The 18,766-nt window shown below is 42.8% G+C and overlaps 1 protein-coding gene across 4 annotated transcripts in view; it reads left to right on the top strand.

Moving 5' to 3' along the window:
• The window catches only part of znf423 (zinc finger protein 423), a 151,242-nt gene that overhangs the window by 111,551 nt on the left and 20,925 nt on the right, over positions 1-18,766 (top strand). For all 4 annotated transcript variants that reach the window (XM_046864179.1, XM_046864178.1, XM_046864180.1 and 1 more), the window contains one exon: positions 16,709-16,840. In XM_046864179.1, the coding sequence (XP_046720135.1) occupies positions 16,709-16,840 (132 nt within the window). The remainder of the gene's footprint in view (positions 1-16,708; positions 16,841-18,766) is intronic.

The following is an 18,766-nucleotide window of genomic DNA, read 5'->3' as shown; positions in this document are numbered from 1 at the left end:
TGCACCATTGCTGTTTTAAGAAAAATGATTCAGCGGGGCTACCACCCCGAAGTGGATTTTTAAAACATTCTAATTTTACATATAACAATGTAAAATTATTTACAGTAACATTTAATAATAGGGAGAATCCAAAAGACAACTTTCTTACAGGTCATCACTTACTTTATACACTCCCAACAGTCATTGCCTTCACCAACCTCTCTTTCTTTTCTCTTTGTTAAAGTTACTAAGACAAAATCAAATCAACTTGTCTTGTTACTGAGAAACGGCAAAGTGAAAGGGCTCCGCTGAAGACTCTCCTGTGTCTGAGAAGTGACTGTTACAAAGCGCTGACTCTCAAGACTCCTTCAGTAAATGTTTAGTAAAGTCTCCTTAAAGAAAGCTTCAGCATATCAAGGATTCTGACATTTCTTTTTGTGGCTCATCCACCATACCGAGTCACCATATCATGTGAACCAGATGTAACTAGAAATGATAACTTATTTGGTTAATACATTCATTTTAACTAGCAATTAATTGCGTAAATATGTTACATTGTGTTTTTTTAATTCAGCGTTTAAAGCATGTTGATCTGTGAGTTAAACAATCATAAATGCAGTGAGGCTGGCCTTGACCTCTACCATGACCTTGAAGCAATAAGCTACCTGTTATACTACTACTCTGACAAGTTTTCCACGCTTCTTGTTGCTGTGATAACAATGTCACTATGTGCTTTTCTCCTGCACACAATGCATGCACGGTATATGTCTGTTCAGTACGTACACACAAAGTACTAGTTTAGAGTTTAGGGCACATAAATAGAACTTTGAGGGACTGCAATGTACGGCAGAAAAACTCACACACTTCAAACACTATTCTTTTTTCTTTCGTTTCAACTTCATCATTCAGTATGTTATGTTATGGATACACTAGTATTTATTTGTTGATGAGGAAACAAATGTGTGCACTATGTTTGTATATAGGAGTTTGTGGCCTGGTGGTTGCCACAGGGTGCTTGATATTTGAGGAATTCAAGGCAGGAAGTACAAGGGAGATGCAATAAAGGCATCCTTAAAAGTCTTTCTTTCTTTCTTTCTTTCTTTCTTTCTTTCTTTCTTTCTTTCTTTCTTTCTTTCTTTCTCTCTCTCTCTCTCTCTGTCTGTCTCTCTCTCTCTCTCTCTCTCTCTCTCTCTCTCTCTCTCTCTCTCTCTGTCTGTCTGTCTTTCTGGTTTATTAAATCATTCCCTGCTGTAATGGGTTGCAGCTGGGGAGAGAGCATGCGTTTCTCTAACACACATGGAATATACTCCCACCATCTAATCACCCTGTTTGTACTCAACACTCCTAATAGGAGAAGGAGAATGTGGGGGGGTTTGGGGTGAGTGTTTTACCATCATTAAGAGGTGAACTGGTTAGAATTTATCTCATTAAGGTGTGTGTGTGTGTGTGTGTTTGTGTGCACGCATAATGTTGTCTCCTCCATTTGCTCGATTACACTGTGTGCAGATGGAAAGACGTTCCTCAGACAGAGGACTCGGAGAGACATTGTTTACTAAGTGGCACACAATGTTCTCACAGAAAACCGGCAGCAGCAGCACCGAAACACAAAAAGTTTGCGCAAACCACTAATGCATTAGAACTCGAAACATTTGCGGCACACTCAGTATGCATCTCACACGTACACAAACTCACACTCTCGCTCACAATGGGACCACGAATGCCTTTGCCACCACAGACACATCAGTGTGAGGCAGGCGGGTCGGCAGGCCCCCGGGAAGCCGCAGCGTTGCTGTTTGATGTTGGCAGCTGATTAATGAGATGTGAGGAGTGAGCATTTGACGGGTGCTCTCTGGGCGCCTGTTTGAGGACCCCTCCGTGTAGTGTGTGTGTATGTGTGTGTGTTTGCGTGAGTGCATGATGTGGGTGGGTGGTGAGGATGGAGTTAGCCCCTACTGGTTACCCTTGAACACTCTGTGGAGGCAGCCCAAGCTCCAGCAGCTCATCAGGGTGCTGTCACAATTAAAGCAGCGCAGCAGAGCTACTGCAGAAGAGAGAGACTTCTCACCACACGCTAGCTCCCTCCCGAGAGAGAGAGAGAGAGAGAGAGAGAGAGAGAGAGAGAGAGATGGAAAGGATAAGAAGAGATTAGGGTTGGATGACAGAGCAATGACAAGGGAGACATGGATGGACAGTGGGCCCAAAAATAAAGAAAGTGATTACCCTGACACCCCACACTGTGTGCTGACCAGTAGAGACCTAAACATGGCAGAGAAATGACTATGCGTCTCATTGCAATATTTCAATTCAATTTCATTATATTTTTGTAGGTGACACCAGATCTGGCTTTTCACAGCACAATATAATGTCTGTAAAGGCCTATTTAGGCACTACAGGAAAAGAGAAATAAAAGTTGCTCATTCACGCTGAAAGGTCTGAAAACAGTTACGTCTCTTATGTTCTGCGCATGGGAAAACCGTAAGACACTTCGACCTGCGTCATTTCCTTGCATTTTAGCGTATTAGTGTGGACATGGCCTATAGTGTTTATCAGATTTTGTTGTGTATCCGCTTCAGAGCACTTTGAGCTTGATACTTTTGCAACTGTACAGCAGGGAGGAGCATCGTTCTTTAAAAAAAATTATCTCAAATTGGTGTTTGATGATGGTGTTAGACAGGACTGTCGACCACAAATACAATAGATGTTCGGTTATGTTGAATGATGCCTTATGTGATAGACAATAAACCAATCAGCATTTGCATTTGACCAAAATTCTTTACATATTTTTTACACACACACTTTTAAACAAATTCACAGCATCTGTTAAAAATGTAGTGTAGTGTAGGCACTAATACAGATAAGTCTTGTTCTTTGGAACACATACTTGTTTCCATGACACACTGACTACTGCCACCTTCTGGTATGATAGGTAGCCGGTGTGTCCGGGCTCTGAGAGGAGACAAGTGAAGGAGACGAGTCTGCCAGAAATTAAGGCTGTGAGCTGAGAAGTGAGGCAGGAGTGGGAAGGGCAATAGGAAGGAGATGGAAAAGATAGAGGGAGGATTGAGTCAGAGGTCAGGAGCAGGTGAGAAGGCTGAGAGCAAGGCTTTCAAAGCAGAGCTTGTGTTTGTGTGTGTTGGTGCGTATGTGTGTGTGTATGTAGAGTTTACTCTGCCTTTACTGCAGTTGTTAGCTGTCTGACGTAGCAGTGGCAGGTCTCTCACTGGGAGCAGCTCTTTAATTAGCTCCTGATGAGGACCTTCAGGAAAAAGAAAGCAGGTGATTGGACTTCTTATCCAAATAATTACCCCAATTAAGTCATTAAGACCTTGGGCATAGCCGAGCTCGGCACTGGCTCCCCTGTGCCACAGCATCCCTGATCTGCGTTGCCCTGTGTGCACGAGTGTGCACAAGTCAGAGCTTTTTTGTCGTGTTGTATTTGTAGAGACAGCGTGTTTATGGTGCCAAGCTTTGTATTGTACCTTTGCTTTATATCTTCTATATATACATCATTTATAGAGTATTAGTACTGGGGCTATTGGGCCTAATAGGGTTCATTTTGCTTTTGTTTCTGGATTGGCTTTTGTGTGTGTGTGTGTGTGTGTGTGTGTGTGTGTGTGTGTGTGTGTGTGTGTGTGTGTGTGTGTGTATACATGCTACCAAAATATGTTATTCAATTTCGGTTCCAGTGACAGGTAACACTTTTTGTATCACTGTTTTGGAATGATGTGTACATGTATGAGAATGCGATGGAAAAGACTGAGAGAATGGGGAAGGATCTTTGTTTGGTGTGTGTGTGTGTGTGTGTGTGTGTGTGTGTGTGTGTGCGTGTGTGTGTGTGTGTGTGCTTTATCCTTTGTTTGACTGCTGAGAGTGACCAGGTGTGTTTTAGCTTGCTGAGCACCGAAACTCACATCTGGATCAAGCTATCGGCTCTCCATCCAGATGTGCTCTCACTCTAAAGAAGACCTCTTTTTTTATAGTGGAGCGAATGGGGCATCAGCTGCTTTTCAGGTGTCTGCGTAGACACAAACAGATGTTATTTTGATGAAAGAGAGAAAGAGAGAGAGAAAATACAAAAGGGGAAAACAATAATAGTGTTAGACACGTTGAGAACTCAGACGTGACGATCGGAGAGGAAACGAGGCATACGGACAAAGTGCACATGCGCTTGGCCCTGAATTGGATCCTCCATCTGGCCTGTGTGTACACAAGCATCTGGGTATGTGCGTGTTGGCATGTGTGTATCGTACGTGCTTTAGGCCAATTTATCGCACAGCTCAAATTGTGAAATTAGGCACACCACTGATCCTCAGCTTATTAAGCATGTCAGACAATTTTTATACATTTTCAGCAGAGAATTAACAGTGATCTGTGTTCAGTCCAAAAGAATATTAGTCCACCTTAAGATACAGAAATAAAGTGTGCCAATTTGATGAAAGTTTTGGTATCTTGTCTATTCTCTCAGTGATAAACAGGTAAAGCCCTGAGATTGCTCTGTATATTTCCTTTCTGGTCTAACGCATCTTTTATCTGGACTGCAGCCTTTAAAATGTTTTGTTGACATGCGTTTAAACACACAGGAAAATGGCTCTCCGGTTAGCCAGATTCAAATCCAATTGCTGTATTGTACATAAGATGCGAATCAGCACATAACACTTGGCCGCCAGCTGTTTCCAGATGTTTTGCACACAAGATGTGCTTTGCATCGTGATTCTGCGTGGTGTTAAGGAAATTAATTTCCTTAAAAGCGCTGTAATTTATGATGTAATTTTTTGTAGGGGGGTTTGCTTGCCATGTGTGGCTGATTGAAACAGCTGCACTTCCAGCCCCAGATCCGGTTAAGAAAGTTTGAACAGATCAAATTTATATTTCTACCTACATCATTACCCAGATTGACATGTCGTAGCGAGCTGTAATGTCCAAAACGTGTGTATCTTCAAGCTAATTTACTGTAGATCAGTTAATGTCTAATGATGCTCTTGTTCTTATTTCAATGCCTAAGTAAATCATAGCCAGTGACTCAGATGTTTGGAGAACTGGGGAGGGGGCTGTTTATTCCATCACTTGTGTGAACAGAAGTGTTTTGATTATCTAAAGTAATAATAGAATGCTTTAAAGTGCATCTTGGTGTTTCAGAGTTGTGTTGTATCTGTCCCTTAGTGTTTTTCACACCACTACAATAATGTACACTATACAGGCAAAAGTTTTTGGATACCTGGGTCACAGTTCTATAGGGCGGCTTCGGATCCAGTAGCAGTATATTTTTCCTTCGCCTAAATTAGGAGACCTAAACAATACCCCTGTGTACAGTTTCATGAAGAATAAAGTTTACATAGGTTACAGTAAAAGATCTTGAGAGTCCTGCTATTAAGCTCTGACCTTAACCCTGTTGACCACCTTTAGGATGAATTGGAACACTGCCTGCACCCAAGGCCTCTTCATCCTACATCAGTACCCTGCTTTACTAACACTCTTGTGACTGAATGAGCAAAAATCTCCACAAACCCTAGTGGAAGGTCTTACAGAGAATGGAGGTTATTTTAACAGCAAATGGGGACTAAATGTCAAATGTTGTGTTTGAAAAGCACATACGAATCTTATAATCAGGTGTCCACAAACCTTTGACCATGAAGTGTCATACATATCAATGTAATCATTTAGTTTATTACTTTATTATTTATAGGAACGTCTTCCTGCATACTTCCCCTTTCCCCATTTTTTTTTGGGGGGGTGTACAAGGATGCAGTTACATGACAGACACGTTTCTGAGGTGTTTGCAAATGTGAGGCTGGAATATATCACTTCCACAGACTAAGTAAAAATGGGATTTTGTCTTTGTACACTGTTGGGGCTTTGCCATCAGTATGAAGATGTAAAAGGCTCCTGTTAATATCTTTGCTCTTAATATATTCACCTAGCTTGTTAAGCTACAGTCAAGTTTGTTTCAGTTCTTGACATACCTCAAATGCTGTTTGCTGTTGTGTAAGTCGAGCACTTCATGATGACACCATGCGTACGGAATCAAATTACAGCTAAGAAGCCACGTGAACTTTAAATCTGTTTTAAATGCTTCTTGGCCGCATTAAGGCCTAATGTATAATCTGTATCCAGATATAATGCTAATTCTCAAGATGCATGACAAAATGATGTAAACAGGAACAGGCTTATTCTTCTCTTGAGTATCAAGCAAGAAGAGATAGATGAATTAACTTACACACACACACACACACACACACACACACACACACACACACACACACACACACATTTATGGATTATGTTCAAGCAGGTGAATTAGGGTCTTCAGACTGCAGTCAAGCTTTTCACCCTGGAGGCTAAACCCACCACCCACACCCCTTTTCTCATGGAAAAGAGGGGGACAAGCGTTGATGAAGAAAGACGAAACGACAGCAAAGAAAGTTCAAATGAAAAGCATCCTCTAAACCCAACCGCTGACACGCTTCCTTTGTTGTGAATACATGCGCATTAATATTGATTTTTGTAACTCGGGTATGGCTCCCTCAGGGAGAGGTTTGGTGTCACTCCCTCAGGGGGAAACTACTCTGAACATGTCATCTTTAATAAATCTCAGTGTCTGACACACTGATGTTAATATTAGTATGGATTTTTGTTGTTGTTGTTCGTAACCTTTAAGTAGAATAGAGTAGGTGTCGCAGAGAGAGAAGAGCGATGGTAGGAGGAGCTACATTGTCAGAATGAGAAATACATTTTGAATTGGTCACCGGCGTCTTCTCTTCATCGCGTCCTTTTATTAAGAGCACTTAGATCCTGCTGACAGACTCTAGTAGTCTTGAGCGATTTTATGGCTCTCAGCTTGCATGAAAAAAAGATTGAAGATGTATTTAAATTTCAGGTCTATACACATTAGCGGTAAACCACATCCCAAATACAGTAGGCATAAAATAGCTTGATCTTGACAGGCTGAGAAGCTGAAATACATGTGGCTCAAGGTATGACGAGAGATTTGTGTTCAGCGGAAGTGGAATGCACGCAGACTTCTTCATCATTCTACAGGAGGATGGGGTCTCTTCCCTTTCTCTCGTTCCCTATTCCCTAATCTGCAGAATGAAAGCCGTTCCATTAAGTGACATCAAAGGCGGCGCCCTACTCAGGGAATAACCGAGACATCAGAGACAGAGGCCCAGCTTACTTTGTAAAGAGGCTTAGCAAATGACAGTTGTCTCTACAATGCAGAATGAGCCGGAGTACTTATCGAAAGATTTTTTTTTTTCCGTTCATTCTTTCTTTCTATCTTTCTTTTTTGGGGTCCTTGTATGAATATTGCGTAATTATGTTTCTGAAATCTTTTTTAAGTTTGAATATGTGCACATTTTGCACATTTCTATTTCTATACCTGCTAATGATGTAGCCAAATGCAAATATATTATTAAAATTGAACAGATAAGGTGTTCATATGCAATATATGATATTTTTTATTTAAGGTTTGTCAGAAAAGCTTGTCAGAAACCTTTACTTTCATGGTGTTCAACAATAAGATCCACATAAAGTGGTCATTATTACCTGCCTGTATAACCCTAGTGGTTAAAGTAGGCTAGTTAGGGGAAAGAACCAGCAAATGTTAGAAAATATTGCATGCAGGGTTAAAAGCAGTCCAATGCACTACCCATTTGCTACCAATTTGCGAACTTGAGTGATAACAAATTGTTAGTGCCAGAACTCACAGACCATGCTGACAGGACTGGTGTGTCTTCCTCTATTTCTTATGTTCTTTAGTGATTCCATTTTTAATTCCAAAGAACACAGAAAGCAAAGATTGGAGAAAAAAATTTAAAGAATAGAGACAGATAAAGATGGTGACTTTGCGATACATACCCAATAGCTACCGTTCTAATTCACTTAATGTTGTTCTATAGGTTGGTACCAGCCTGCTTGTTTCTACTCAATCAGTAGAAGTGGATTACCTCAGGATAACTGCTGAGTAGATATTTTTTGAGTGGTGGATCATATTGGCAGCCACAGTGAATGTGGCTTTGGGATATGTGTACCAGATGTGGCAGTGTTGTTGGGGTTTGGATCAAGGGCTGATGTGAGAGTCTACTTACCAATATTTTCAATCATAATGGGCCTTGTGGAGCAAATTGAATATTGATGAAAGCTAGAAGACAAACAGTATATGAGCTTTCAACTGTAAATTTATACACTGGATCTATAATGGTCTCAGATGTTGAGCTATTTTAGGAGTTGCTCAGAAGCTCCTGGTTCCACAGCTTCAATAAGTTGACTGTATAAGACTATAGAAAGGACATTACTCATAATCATACACTCTGGTTCTCATGATAGTTCTCACTTTCCAGTGTTTTCTATTGTTTTTATGATTTATAATCACATTCTTGATAACACTTAATATTAGGATGGGTTCCCCTTTTGAGTGTGGTTCCTCTCAGCTTTCTTCCTCATATCATCTGAATGAGTTTTTCCTGGCCACAGTCGTCCCGACTTCCTCAATCGTTCTATAAATCTCACATTCTGTAAAACTGCTTTGAGACAATGTCCAAAGCACTATAGGAATAAACTTGAACTTGAACATGTACATGGTTGACCTGAAGGTTCAAGATTAAAGTTAGGATAGTATAATATTCTTTGCATTATGAATGTGTTGATGTATAGAGTGTATGTAGTGTTGTGTCAGTGCATCAGATGTTAGTTAAAGTCCTAGCCAGATGTGTGTATGTAATGCTGTCCAGCATGGAGGGCACAGCTGCATGCAGGGGAGGGCAGGGACGGTCCAAACTCAGCAAGGTCACTCTTGCTGTTAGACAGAGCGGATTTCCTGCCAGAACAACCTCAATACACACACTACCTAATCACTCTCTCAATCTCCATCTTCTTCTTGTTTTCATTCTTCCATTCTGTTCTGCATCATGTGCTTTTCCAGTGTTTACTTATTTAGATCTCCTGTCCTCTCTCTCTCCCCCCCTTTCCCCACTCCCCCCGTCTCTCTGGAGGTACAGATGGACACATTTGCAGGTTAACTTGAACAGCTGGAGGTGCATTATTAGCATCCTGCTGCTTCCTCATATTTCCTTGTGTTGTTTTTTTTTCCGGGCTTCCTTTGCAGGCAGATAATTCACAACCATGACCAAAGACATGGTTGGTGTCCTGATAGAAAGGAGACGCAGGGACGTAAAGAGAAAAACAGGCAGCAGGCAGGCACCGTCGACCCAGGCTACTTTACAGAACAAAGTAGCCTGAGCTGCAGTTTGCATTCCTGTGCAAGCACACGAAATACACAACAGATGTAATTATGTGGATTTGTGCCTCACATATGTGTTTGCATCAAGGGGGGAAGACAGAAATATAGTCCCTGGAGGCTAGCATGTCCTCAGGGGCCAAAGCAACAATGAACTATTATTGTGGAATTGCTTTCTAGCTGCATTTTCGAGATAGAAAAGCCCTCACCATGTACACAGGGGCATAGTGCACATATGTACACAGGCACATATGTGTACATGTAAAGATACAAATAGTATTACACCATCAGTACATATTTTAGATATATACTTGGCAGTGTGTAGGACTACCCTGTCACTTTTGGATTACTTTATGTATGCTTATACTTACATGTTTTCATAAGTTGTTATTTTACTAATGTTTAAAGCAGCTGTGTTCTCTGGAGGCAATTACTTTTAAAAGCAGCCTATCACATTCTATTAAGTTTGTTCATCAGATAGTAGTGTGTTCAGATAGTTCTTGCATGTGTGTGTGTGTGTGTGTGTGTGTGTGTGTGTGTGTGTGTGTGTGTGTGTGAAATAAAGTGAGAGCGAGCCAGTCCAGAAGGCATGCTGCTCAGGCCACACTGAGCACCAGTCCTCAAATTCAATAAGACTCCATACAGATCATGGCCTGGCCAGCAACACTGGCCCAAACACAGCTGACCGCTGACTAGAGCCGTAATTACCCTCTCTACTGCAATTAACAATCTGGGGTTGTGTGTGATAGAGATATCGAAAAACAGATTGCCAGCATTAAATTTTTGAGGTTGGCAACGGACTATGATGACGATGGCGGAAAGTTTCAGAAAGGGAGCTAGAAGAGCTTGTGCGTGTGTTAAACATATCTGTGCTCCAGGATGGTCAATTGTTAAAAGGTTGTCATTGAAGCTTCCCGATACGGATGGGCCATCTAGTGGTTATAGCTTTTAATCAGAATGTATAAAAGGTTCACAAACGTTGGCGCCCATACAGGCACACCTGCGTGAAACACAGGAGAAATGCACTAGTTAATGGAGGGAAAAATAGTGGCGGCAGAAACTCAAACAGAAACAAAGAACACGTGACACTGTTGCCATGGCAAGCCAAGACGTGATACAATTCCCGGTGCGTGTTTTATTGCTGATTTACTGCATGAAAACATACGGCCAATAATGTTAAAACGTTTGGAAACTGCTTAACATTCCGGTGCATGAGTTGACTTTATGGGTGTGTGAATGCGAGAGGTAGAGAAAAGACCATACAGATGCTGTGAATGTCAGACAGGTGGCTGAACAGCGAAGTATGTAGTGCCTAGGGAGGAAATACTGTTTATAAAGACTTTATCATACGGTTCTTGCAAATAGTACATATGGGAAAATAAGGTGTAGGAGATATACGGATAGAGTGCATGTGAACACATGCAAATAAGTGACCCAGTGACTGACATTTCACTAGCCCTCAAAAAGAGCAGTAACACGTTGCCCCTCATTTTTGACCACCCCTGTTTGCGCGGTCGTAGCAAGGTCAGTGTGTTGTATCGATGCCCAGCACTGAGGCTGCCCGCTCTGCTCCAGCCCTGTCTTTGGCTGATTTCTCCACTGCTTTGATTGCAGTGGGCTGCAGGCCACTGCCCATCGCACAGTGTGCCATCTCTTTATCAGCCCACTTATCTGTGTGTGTGTGTGTGTGTGTGTGTGTGTGTGTGTGTGTGTGTGTGTGTGTGTGTGTGTGTATGTGTGTTTTTTGTGTGTAAGTGGAAAGAGACTGCTTCTGCTAGTACTGGGTGGCCAGCATGCAGCCGCAGCAAGACCAAGACGCGAGAACCCATTTGATGTGTGCTGATTGGTCAAATACTGAAAAGTGGGGAGGAGTTAATAGTACTAAGACCTGATTTGTAAAAAAATAATAGTAATTTAATAAAAAAATAAAGGCGCTCTGTAAGTGGCACTTTATGGGCAGATAAATAGAAGTGTGGGGAAGATGAGTGTTATTTTGGTGGTGCATTTGTGCTATAGAAGCTCCCGTAATGCTTTATGGGTAATAAAGTCCCCTGGAGAAGAATACTATAGTGTAATAGGGTATAACAAGGGAGGTAGAGAAGTAAAGAAAAAAATCGATTTGTTCAAACACCAAAGCTTTCACACAATCAAGACATGTAATAGATTTGCATCCGTATACGTAAACAGCTGCAGATGCTGGATCTTAATGTAGTTCTCGGTTTAAAAAAAACATACATCCAAAGAAATTTTCCCGAGGCACAACGCTCGCAGAGGTCAGAATCGCTAAAAAGAAAAAAAAAGGGGAAAAATGGCTTTGGCGTGTGCCTTGGAAGGAGACTTTGTTTGTTTGCTTGTTTGCATGAAGGTCGGTTTTCTGCATGTCGGAGGGATCCAGCATCCCACTGTTATGTAATCTGATAGGAGATTCCAAGCTGGTCAGCTCCATATGCCGTCCGCCGCTGCCAAAACTATCCGAAGCCGGAGACTCCTTCCCGTTTGGCAGCCAGAGAGAGAGAGCTTGGGGGAGCAAACAAGAGAGAGCATTTCGGAAATATTTGCTGCAGATAATGGGAAACGTGCGAATTAGACCCGCAGCCAGGAGGGATGGAGAGAAGGGGAAATAGTGTGAGACAGGGAGGGTGAGTTAGCAAATGTACCTCTCGTGCTTAAAGGCAGTGTGTGTATATACGCATGTGTGTGTGTGTGTGTGTGTTGTATGTTTCTTTGAGTCACTGAGGACACTGTATGTGATATCCATGTATAATTTGAAGAGAGACTGTAGCTGGGTCTGAGTGGGCATGAGGGAAACTTGTGCATTAAGGAGACGGTGTAGATTGATTCGAATTGTGGCGTTGGGTGTACGTGTTTGTGTGTGTGTGTGTGTGTGTGTGTCTGTGTAGCTCTTGGGATTGTCTCAGCACTGCAGTACTCTGTGTATTTATGTGTAAGTGCTAAGAAAGACAGGAAGAGGGAGTGAGTAGGAATCAGTAGCTCCTGAGACCCTTCCAGCTCTGCAGCAGTGCGTGTGTATCTCTGTGTGTGTGAGCATGTGAGTGTGTGTTTGTGTGTGTGTGTGTTTGTGTGTGTGTGTGTGTGTGTGTGTGTGTGTGTGTGTGTGTGTGTGTGTGTGTGTGTGAGGGAGCGTGTGTGAGCGTACACTCCCGCTTTGGCCCACATTGCCACCCCCACCGGCATGGGTCAAGCTCAGCACGCCGCCGCTTCTCCCTGCTCTCCCTCTTCGAGTTGCCATGGCAACACACCTTGAGCTCACCCCCTAGAGAAGCCCAGTTGCCTCCACCCCTTCTTTCGCCCTGGCCCCCATCTCTCCTTTTTCCCCTCCACCCCTCCCTCTCGTTGCTCTCCCGCTCTCTCGCTCGCCATCCGGTCCATCAATCTGGGGCCGGAGCTGCAGGCCTTAGGGCCGGGGCGAGAAGGGCTGAGCCCAGCGGGATCCGCTGCTCCCATCCTCACAGCTCATTTATGTGCCAGAGCATGCTACAGGGGGTGGGTGGGAGGAGAGAGAACGAAGCACGAAGAGAGAGAGGGAGCAGTAAAAGAACGGAAGTGGTGGGAGATGGACAGGAAGAAGATCACAGTGTAGAGGAAGAGGAGAGTAAAGGACAAGAGGCGGGAGATGAGAACAAGAGCTCATTACAAACGTGTGGGTCTTGGGGGAGAGTGCAGAGCCAGAGCTCCACCTGGCTTCCTCTGGTCAATTAGCTGGAAGCACATTGGCCAAGGTTTAGCGACAGCCACTGCAGTGTTTGTGCACGATGGAGGTATGCTTAGTTGGTGGAATAATGACACAAATACTGTCTTTTTTTGTGTTTGTGTTATCCGATTTAATGCAACATATCCGACGCAATACAATTTTAAGAAAGCTAAAAACATCTGTGTGTGTGTGTGTGTGTGTGTGTGTGTGTGTGTGTGTGTGTGTGTGTGTGTGTGTGTGTGTGTGTGGACATAACCCAGAGCCTGAATTTCAAAATTATAATAGAGTTCAACTATAAAAGACTTCCACCTAAATATTTTTCATTAAAAACAACACAACATATAGTGTAATCAGGTACTGATTTTATATATATATATATATATATATATATATATATATATATTAGGTACACCTTACTAGTAACAGGTTGGACCCCCTTTTGCCTTCAGAACTGCCTTAATCCTTCGTGGCATAGATTCAACAAGGTACTGGAAACATTACTCAGAGATTTTGGTCCATATTGACATGATAGCATCACGCAGTTGCTGCAGATTTGTCGGCTGCACATCCATGATGCGAATCTCCCGTTCCACCACATCCCTAGGTGCTCTATTGGATTGAGATCTGGTGACTGTGAAGGCCATTTGAGTACAGTGAACTCATTGTCATGTTCAAGAAACCGGTCTGAGATGATTCGGGCTTTATGAAATGGCACGTTATCCTGCTGGAAGTAGCCATCAGAAAATGGGTACACTGTGGTCATAAAGGGATGTACATGGTCAGCAACAATACTCAGGTAGGCTGTGGCAGTGACACGATGCTCAATTGGTACTAATGGGCCCAAAGTGTGCCAAGAAAATATCCCCCACACCATTACACCACCACCAGCCTGAACCGTTGATACAAGGCAGGATGGATCAATGCTTTCATGTTGTTGATGCCAAATTCTGACCCTACCATCCGAATGTCGCAGCAGAAATCGAGACTCATCAGACCAGGCAACGTTTTTCCAATCTTCTATTGTCCAATTTTGGTGAGCCTGTGCGAATTGTAGCCTCAGTTTCCTGTTCTTAGCTATCAGGAGTGGCACCCGGTGTGGTCTTCTGCTGCTGTAGCCCACCCGCATCAAGGTTCGACGTGTTGTGCGTTCAGAGATGCTCTTCTGCATACCTCGGTTGTAACGAGTGGTTATTTGAGTTACTGTTGCCTTTCTATCAGCTTGAACCAGTCTGGCCATTCTCCTCTGACCTCTGGCATCAACAAGGCATTTGCGCCCACAGAACTGCTGCTCACTGGATATTTTCTCTTTTTCTGACCATTCTCTGAAAACCCTAAGGATGGTTGTGCGTGAAAATCCCAGTAGATCAGCAGTTTCTGAAATACTCAGACCAGCCCGTCTGGCACCAACAACCATGCCACGTTCAAAGTCACTTAAATCACCTTTCTTCCCATTCTGACGCTCAGTTTGAACTGCAGCAGATCGTCTTGACCATGTTGTCATCCCTAAATGCATTGAGTTGCTGCCATGTGATTTGCTGATTAGAAATTTGCGTTAATGAGCAGTTGGACAGGTGTACCTAATAAAGTGGCCGGTGAGTGTATACACGATGTAATTGTTTTTTTTTGTTTTTCCTGCCTGTCATCTCTAACAGAGCAGTCACGTTTCTTTTCTCCATAATAATGCTTGGGGATTAAAGACGGTTTTAAAGAGTGTTTAATAACATTTTCCTGCTGTTTCCTCGATCGAGCTGTGCTGTCTGTGCCCTGCCAACAATGCGACTCCTCTGACTCTGATTAGCTGATCGATCCATCAATCAGTTTATTTCTCCATCCCCTATGCCTTTACATGCACCGAATCTCCTGTTTGGCAGAGGCTGTAATTGAATATGGTGTGCTTCCAGGCAGGCATTTCACTTCCACACACCTGGAATGTTCTCTCCGTCTGCCTCTGAGAGAAAAAAAAAGGCGGTGAACTTTTTTAGCCAGTTCTTTGGCATGATTGCGCTTTTGCTAGCAACATTTTTGGCAGCCTCTCCCTGTGTCCTCCATTAGGCTCTCTGGTCTTCTTATGGCATGATTCATTTTCTTACATGCTTGCTTTGTTTGAGTGTGTGTGTGTGTGTGTGTGTGGGTGTGTGGGTGTTTGGTCTTTAGCTATAGGATGGCTCCCCTTAGTACACTGCAGTCTTTCTCCCAAAGCAGTGCATGTCAGCTCCACTGATCAAATACTCTCCCTGACACCATGGGGTTGGTTGATGGTAACAAGCAATCCCTATATGTGTCTCTCTTTCACACACACACACACACACACACACACACACACACACACACACACTCACACACACACACTCACACACTTAGAGCTTAGTGTTAGAGTAGAGGCTAAAAAACAGATGATGGAGCATGTTGCACACTTGCTGATCAAACCACAGCAGGGCTCACAGAGAGGAGCATGTTTTTTATCGCACAAGCACACACAAACACACACACACACACACACACACACACACACACACACACACACACACACAGGCCCCCTAGCTACCATTACTTTTGGCTGGACAGCCCAATTATCCCTTTGTTTTCTGCTTTCTTTAGCAGAATTCCCTTCCTCTCCCCATATCCCTCTCATTTCCCCAATGTTTCTCTTTGGTGTCGTTGTGCTCTCTTTCCTCTCCCTCTCCTTTCTCTCTCTATCTAATTTAAAGCTTCTCATCCTGCTATACAATAATGGCTCATCCAAAATATCCTGTGAATGCCCTATTGCTGTTGATTCCAACTCCTTTTTACAATAGGATTCATCTCTTATCCCAACGTCTTTGAGAAAATGCACCAAAGCTCTGTCCTTGCCAATCTATATATAAAAAAAAAAAACTCTAAACCCCACACCTAGCTGAGCTAACCTGCTTTCTCACCCCTCCCTGTCCTTTCAGACAGGATTAAAGCTCCCCTGCTCAGGCCTTTGAGACACCGCTTAGATTAGAATCATCGGAGGTCGTGTTTTTTCGGAGAGGAGTTTGGGAGGTCCGGGGGATGGCGGGGTGGTTGATTGAAGAGTTTATTAACCCCAAACACCCCTGGAGCTTGCAAGATTTCGTATAGCTTCTGTGCCACCCCATATCTTCATGAAGGGATAGTGGGATTGGTGTAGGGGGTCTAGAGATGGGCAGGATGATGCAACGCAGCTGGCAGGAGGGCAGCGCTCAGGTCTGTGTGGCGTGTGGGTGATAAGAAGGGAATGGAGGCACCCAGCTAGAACCCAACGCCCACCTTTCATCTGTCCTACTCTGGTTGGAAGCAGGGGGCCACTGATGTCATTCTGGCCAGCTTAAAATAGAGCTGCAGGCAGGGGGGAGGGCATGGCACCCACTGTGCAGGGGGGTGGCAGGCAATTACCGGTCGGGAAAAAGACAGCACTGGGCATGGGAGGATAGGAGAGAGAGAGAAGGAGGGACAGTGTGGATGGAATGGTCAGTTTGGACAGACTGGAGTGAGGAGAACAAGCCTGAATGCACTACTTTTATCTATAGCCATAAAGACATCATAATGTTTGTCTTGTACAGAAACTATAGTTAAATCCTAGGTGTGTGTGTGTGTGTGTGTGTGTGTGAGAGAGAGAGAGAGAGAGAGAGAGAGAGAGAGAGAGAGAGAGAGAAAGAGATTGTGTGTCTGTTTATTCCTTTTTTTATACTTTCCTCCCACTACCTCTTTTCTTTTTCTCTGTCTTGAACCTGACCCCAGTGCTGCATGTGTAACCTGTTGTATAATGGGCTCTTCTGTTGCAGAGGAAGGCATCAATCACGAGTGCAAGCTGTGTAACCAGATGTTTGACTCTCCAGCCAAGCTCTTATGCCACCTGATCGAGCACAGCTTCGAGGGCATGGGCGGCACCTTCAAGTGCCCTGTCTGCTTCACAGGTAAGGGGGACTTGCCCATGGGGTCAAGGGCATAGGGTCAGCGGCACAGAAGGCATGTGTAGGTGGGACGTCTGCACACACATTGACATGTTCAAAAATTACAGGGTGATCACTTACAGTGTGTTCCCGACTCACTGATACACGTGTAATTGCATTCATTCGTGTAGGTTAATGACACATGATTGCATGCGCGTATGGAAATGCAGACGCTCTCTATTACATGCTCTTTTGCACATGCCCTAATTGTGTGCAATTAAACAGATGAGTTTGTTTGTAACCTAATCTTAATAACTGCACACTTTTTTTGTGTCCTCTCTGCTGGCTGCGTCTTCTGTATTTTCTGTCTCCTTGTCTTGCTAATGAATTGAACTGATTTAACACATTACATTAATGAGACTGCATGGATAAGCAGAAAAACAGGTGTGAACCTTTTATATCCATAACTTGAAGTGCCTTGTGTAGAAAAGTGAAGGCTTGCTTACACTTACTTTGTGTCAGCAACATTTTAAAAACGAAATTTCTTTTAGTTAAGGAATTTTTACAAGATAAACAGTTTCAGATCACAAACTTCCAGATCGAATGCACTTACGTAAGTCCGAGTTTGGTGAGCTTTTGCTGACGACATTTTTGTAAAAATGTAAAAAGCAATAATTTTATTCATAGGCAGCAGATTTTATATAAATCTGTGTAAAAAGGAATCTATAAGAACACAAAAAGCTGTTTTTTTTTTTTTACTTTTTTATTGTTTGCTAGCTTGCTAGCAACAAAACTGTACAGATTAGCAAGCAAGATATACTGCCAACAAACACCTAAATAACAAAGCATTGCCTAAACACTTAAAAATTGACTTGGATTTAAGATTAGAAGATGGACTTTTTCTTATACAAATATATTTCCCTCCCATCACAACACTGCTAGCGGGAGCTAGTCACAGCTAAATACCAAAATAAAGTGTATAGAAGAATCTTCCAGATTGGCCTATTTCTCTGCTGGTTTTTAGTCAGGCTGTGACTTTAGTGAAGTAAAGAAATAAATAAATAAAATGACTGCACTTTACCATTCAGGATATATTTCTCTATGGACATAATTCAGAAAGAAAATATTATGAAAGGATCTTATGTGGAAGCAGAGGAATAATAAAGGTGTAATAAAGGTCAGCATGGAGGAGTCAGGGTGTCCCGGGCAGTCCAGCACTCCCGATGCACTCACAGTAAAGTTAATGAGTTCTGACCTCCCTGTTGAGATGTCTGGTGGGACTGGAGGCCTCCTGGGCAGAACGTGCCACTCCAGCTACCCCGGCTTAGCCTGCTAGAGAAGTGAGAGGAGAGGAGTAAGGAGAAGGTGAAACATTTTTTTTTCAGTATGATCATCATACTTATAATAAGAGTGTGGCACGGCTGCTGTTGAAACAGATTTAAGAACAGAGATCATCATAATTCTAACGAATACAATGCAATTAGCTGAGAGTTGATGAGAGAACAAAGCTAACAGGACACTCAGTGTCCTTCAGGAAAGCACTAAATGCCTTTAGAGATACAGATACATCAGTCAATTATTAAGAATGAAGCTTTCTGGATTTTTACCAGTACAACTCAATATTCAAATTCTGCATTAACAGAGTATCATGCTGCCATCACTCATCATCATTACTAAATAATCAAGTAAAAAAATCACCCAAAGCAGACATGATTTTGATTGTAATGCTTCTTTCAAATAATATGAAGATTTATAGCTTCTTTCAAATAATTGCTTATTATTGTTTTATTTAGTTTAAAGAGGCCTTACGAAATATAGATGCTTTTTTTATTATTGCCAATTAATATTTCACTATCAACATCAAATCATTTAAGGAAATAGTAGACGTAGTTACTTTGCCATCTACGCGACCTCTGCCCTGTGAATTCGCACATCTCAATATTTGTGCTG

The sequence above is a fragment of the Silurus meridionalis genome, chromosome 13 (genome assembly GCF_014805685.1).
Source record: "Silurus meridionalis isolate SWU-2019-XX chromosome 13, ASM1480568v1, whole genome shotgun sequence".
Lineage (NCBI taxonomy): Eukaryota > Metazoa > Chordata > Actinopteri > Siluriformes > Siluridae > Silurus > Silurus meridionalis.
This window is presented reverse-complemented; position numbering and strand designations above follow the sequence as displayed.